The sequence below is a fragment of the Camelina sativa genome, chromosome 9 (genome assembly GCF_000633955.1).
Source record: "Camelina sativa cultivar DH55 chromosome 9, Cs, whole genome shotgun sequence".
Classification (NCBI taxonomy): domain Eukaryota; kingdom Viridiplantae; phylum Streptophyta; class Magnoliopsida; order Brassicales; family Brassicaceae; genus Camelina; species Camelina sativa.
Genome location: NC_025693.1, coordinates 37,681,050 through 37,685,482, shown reverse-complemented (window position 1 = coordinate 37,685,482; position 4,433 = coordinate 37,681,050). Strand labels below are relative to the sequence as shown.

At 34.5% G+C, this 4,433-nt stretch overlaps 1 protein-coding gene across 1 annotated transcript; it reads left to right on the top strand.

The window, feature by feature from the left end:
• LOC104714746 lies at positions 2,060-3,750 on the top strand. Its single transcript, XM_010432205.2, has one exon. It carries the CDS (start codon positions 2,313-2,315, stop codon positions 3,570-3,572), a length of 1,260 nt encoding a protein of 419 aa, XP_010430507.1. The 5' UTR covers positions 2,060-2,312; the 3' UTR covers positions 3,573-3,750.

The following is a 4,433-nucleotide window of genomic DNA, read 5'->3' as shown; positions in this document are numbered from 1 at the left end:
TTATTTGTAAACTGTCAGTCAGTGTAACCAACAAATAAATTTGACTCGAAATTTCAGTAGTTATTAGACTGGTTAAAAAACCCTCATCAAATCTAAAAATCCCAGTTTTAATTTTTTTTTTTGAATTAATTTATTTCCTATTATACAAAAACTAAATTAAATGTTTATTTATTTATTCAGATTTGACTTTTCTGCTTCAGAGTTCATATATTTTACATACTGCCATTTTTAAATCTTTGTAAATTTTTTCACATTCACATTTCTTGAAATTTTGAATTTTTAAAGTTATATTATTTATATGAATATCATCATTCATTTTATTTATATATATATTTTGTCAATTTGGTAGATTTATCATAAACAATTTGGTGGTTAACAACATAACTCTAGAAACTAAAGCCAACAAATAATAACACTTGTTTTCAATTATCATGATTCTATTATATAAACTTTAGTTTTAAAGATTTTCATTATTATTATGTAAATTTTTTATTTCAAAATTAATCATTAAATTTTTTTAATGATACATATAAAAAACATAAGAAAAAACTAATTATAAAATATATATCCACAAATATTAATTTACATGTATATCTTTAATATTTTTAGATTTAATTTCTATTGTGGTAAAAAATGTGATGAAAACAATGTATAATGTCAAAGACATTAGAAACTAGACAAATTCAAAAATAAACTTACTTACAATAATCGCCTGAGGAGCTTTATTCATTTTCTTCTGGCTTGAATTGAATACAACTCGAGGGCATAAATCCCAGTTCAATGCCTTCTGCTTCTTTAGAACTTTAGCAGCTCTAAAACTTAAATCAACTTTTTTCTTTAAAAATTCAGCGTTTTTTTAGCTTCTCTAAAAGTTTGATAAGTATTTTGAAATCAATGATTCAATAACACAAGATTTTTGTTTGGATTTCTAAATCTATTAAAATCATAAAACTAATGACCTATATTAAGTCGCTCTAACTTGAATGTCTTTTCCACGTTCTGATTGTTCAAGTTTTTCAAATTAAGATCATTCTCAAAATATCAAAATATCCAAAAAAAAAATAGAAAACTAAATAGTATTGGAATCAAATAAAACTTATGATACTCGTTCAACTATATACTCAAATAATTCACAACAATATAATAGCATAGTAGTGTCCCAACTTTGATCAAACTAGTATGGCAAAGTAGCAAAAAATCCAATACTATTTGTTATATCCGGGTATTATGTCTTGTATTGCGGTGGTACAGTGGTAATGCGTACTTAGTTTCTACCTAAATAATCCGAGTTCAAATCATGAAACTGCCGGTTTTGTCAATATTTTCTATTAAATGTTTGTGAATGAGCCAAAAAAAAATTTTAGCTTTAGGCATCAAATACAGTTGGGCCGGCCCTTGCCAATATGTAGTTATGAATAAGTTTATTCTCAAAGTCCATCAAGGCCACTTTAGAGTTCTTTTTGAAAGATAACTTGCATTTTCTCAATAAAAGAGTTAAAAGAGATGCTACGCAAAAAAAAGAATGCCAAAATTTCCATATTACTTATGAAGGAAAATCAACCTAGACAGAAGCAGACTGTTAAAAGTTAAAACAGCCTAACACTTAACTAAGCTAATTCATTACTATTTGAACTTAAAATTAGTCTTTTCTAATTTTCCAAATCTTAATAATTTTAATGTAAAAATTTGTAATCTGAAATGGGCTTGGTGGACTCATAGAAGAAATTGATGGAGAGAATTTGGGCTAAATACCATATCAATATTCTGTCTGAAATTCATAACTAAGTTTACTAAATTCTGTCTAAAAACTTATGATTAAGTTAACCCTCTTATGGTAAATGAAAACTGTCAGAAATGACAAACATATTTATTTCTTCTCGCATGCTATCGAAATATGCCATAAACTTGGAGATAATTATGCTTTCTCCATTTTCTTTAAGGAAAATTTTAAAATCTGAAATATTTTCAGTATAAATATCACGGAAACAAAATCAGAATATGTTATTAGAATTTCAATCATCCTTCTCACAGTTTCCATTAACCAAAAAAAAAGGAGTGAACTTAAAAATAATATTAAATATGTACTTTTGTTTCAACATTTAATGTCACGACTCACGTACTCTATGCTAATATTACAATAACGCGACAAGGGACAAAATTGGAAACAAGAAAAAAGAGATAACTGCGCACGAAGAACGGGTCTCAAGCTCTCCGACAAGACATGCGCACCACAAATTTATTTAGTCTTCGTATATAAACTCTCCATTTCCAAAACCTTCCCAATCTTCTTCTTCTTCCTCAAAAACAAAACCATGAGACCTGCACAAGATAATCAAGGCTCGTTCCTTGGCCGGATCAGTATCCGTCGCAACCAGTTCGTTGACGTCAACAACGAACAAGAACAAGAAGACCTCGAGCTTTTCCAAAAACACATCGCCGATCGTTTCACCGATCTTCTCTCTCCTACTCCTCCTCCTCATCAACCTCCACCGTCCGATGAAACGAACACCGTTGCTCCCGTAGCCGCCACGGAGCAGATTATGTCCGTGACCTGGCTTCGTAAGCTAATGGATGTTTTCCTCTGTTGCGAAGCTGAATTCAAAGCGATTCTCTTAATGGGCCGTGACCCAACCCAGATTTCTAAACCGCCTTTTGACCGGTTAGTTCCTGAAATGTTAGACCGGTCGATTAAAGCGCTTGATATCTGTACCGCCGTTGTTAACGGAATCGATTCCGTTAGACATTACCAGCGATTAGCTGAGATCGCTGTAACGGCTTTGGAGCAACGTCCGTTAGGTGACGGTAACGTGAGAAGAGCGAAACGCGCGTTGGCGAATCTCGTCGTCGCGTTGAGTCTCGAGGATAAAGAGAATGTCAGCGGCGGTGGCGGTGGCGGCGGCGGAGGGAACAAGACGACGGAGAGATCGTGGTCGTTCGGTCGTCGTAGCGGTGGATCATCGGCGGCGAGTAAAGGAGGAGCGACGATTGGTCAGCTTAAATCGTCGTCGTGGGCGGTGGGGAGAAATTGGTCGGCGGCGAAACAGATCCACGCGATGACGGCGAATCTAACGCCGCCACGTGGTAACGAAGCGGCGGGATTGCCGCAACCGATGTTTATAATGAGCACGGTGATGGTGTTCGTAATGTGGGTGTTAACGGCGGCGGTTCCGTGTCAGGAGAGATCTGGATTAGCGAATCATTTACCTGTGCCGCCGAAACATTTGAGTTGGGCTCAGAGTTTGATCGGAATCCATGAGAAGATCGGAGATGAGTGGAAAAAGAAAGAGAAGAAAGGATCCGCTGGGTTAATGGAGGAGATGACGAGGATGGAGAAGCTTGGTCACTCGTTGATTGAATTCGCCGATGGATTTCATTATCCGGCGGAGAAAGATGCTTCTGAATCTGCGGCGGCGCAAGTGGCGGAGATGGCGGAGATATGCCGGAGAATGGAGGAGGAGCTTGTGCCGTTACAGCAACAGATCAGAGAAGTTTTCCATAGGATCGTGAGGAGTCGTGCGGAGATTTTGGAGGTGTTGGAGCAAGCCGGGAAAGTTTCGGCGCCAGTTGTGTAAAAGTTTTGAATTATTGGGGATCAATTTCGAAGTTTTGTAATTCTTTGAGGGCTAATAGGATATTTTTTGTTTCTTCTATTGTTTGCTTTTCTACTTATTATTGGGCTTTTTAGAACTCTGGACGGGCCTATGTCATATGTCTTCCCTTCTTTCTTATATTTTTTCCAATTTTTTTTTTGTTGTTGTTAAATCAATGTATAATGATATCCAAAAACAAAATATGAAAATAAGTTTTTCAAAGGAACCTCGAAAACTCAGATTGAATCCAAATACAAACCATATCTTACGTTTTGCTTCTTTAGAAAGCAAGTTAATTAAAATAAACTTGTCTCCATTTTCAACATTTCAAAAATACCCTACTAGCTACATGTAACTTTTTTGTTTTTTTTTTTTTCTCATGCAGAGCTTATTGGAAAACAAAGATAGCTTTGGGAATTATTACCAAAAAAGGGGGATGAAAAAGGAACGAATATCTATAATATAATACTATTCATTTATTTTTGCTAAATTATATAATATTCATTTGAAGGATCAAACTCAGGTGTCATGTGATATCAACCACAAATGATATATGTTTTGAATGTCTATTATCACCTGAAAGACGAATAGATATGTTGTCAATGTCTCTTTTTCTTATAGCTAGGAAGATATATCTTTTAAGGTTCATTAGGTTATTAACTAATCAAGAGAGTTTATGCCAAATATGATTCTTACCAGTATTCTATATTGGTAAATATTCATAGTAAATAAAAACAAAGCTAGCATTTATGAAAACAAAGAAACAAGAAAAAGGTTCCATACGAAGATTCTGAGAGGGGTTTTACGGTAGTGAATAGACAAAAGTCCTCGTAAAGTTTCAAA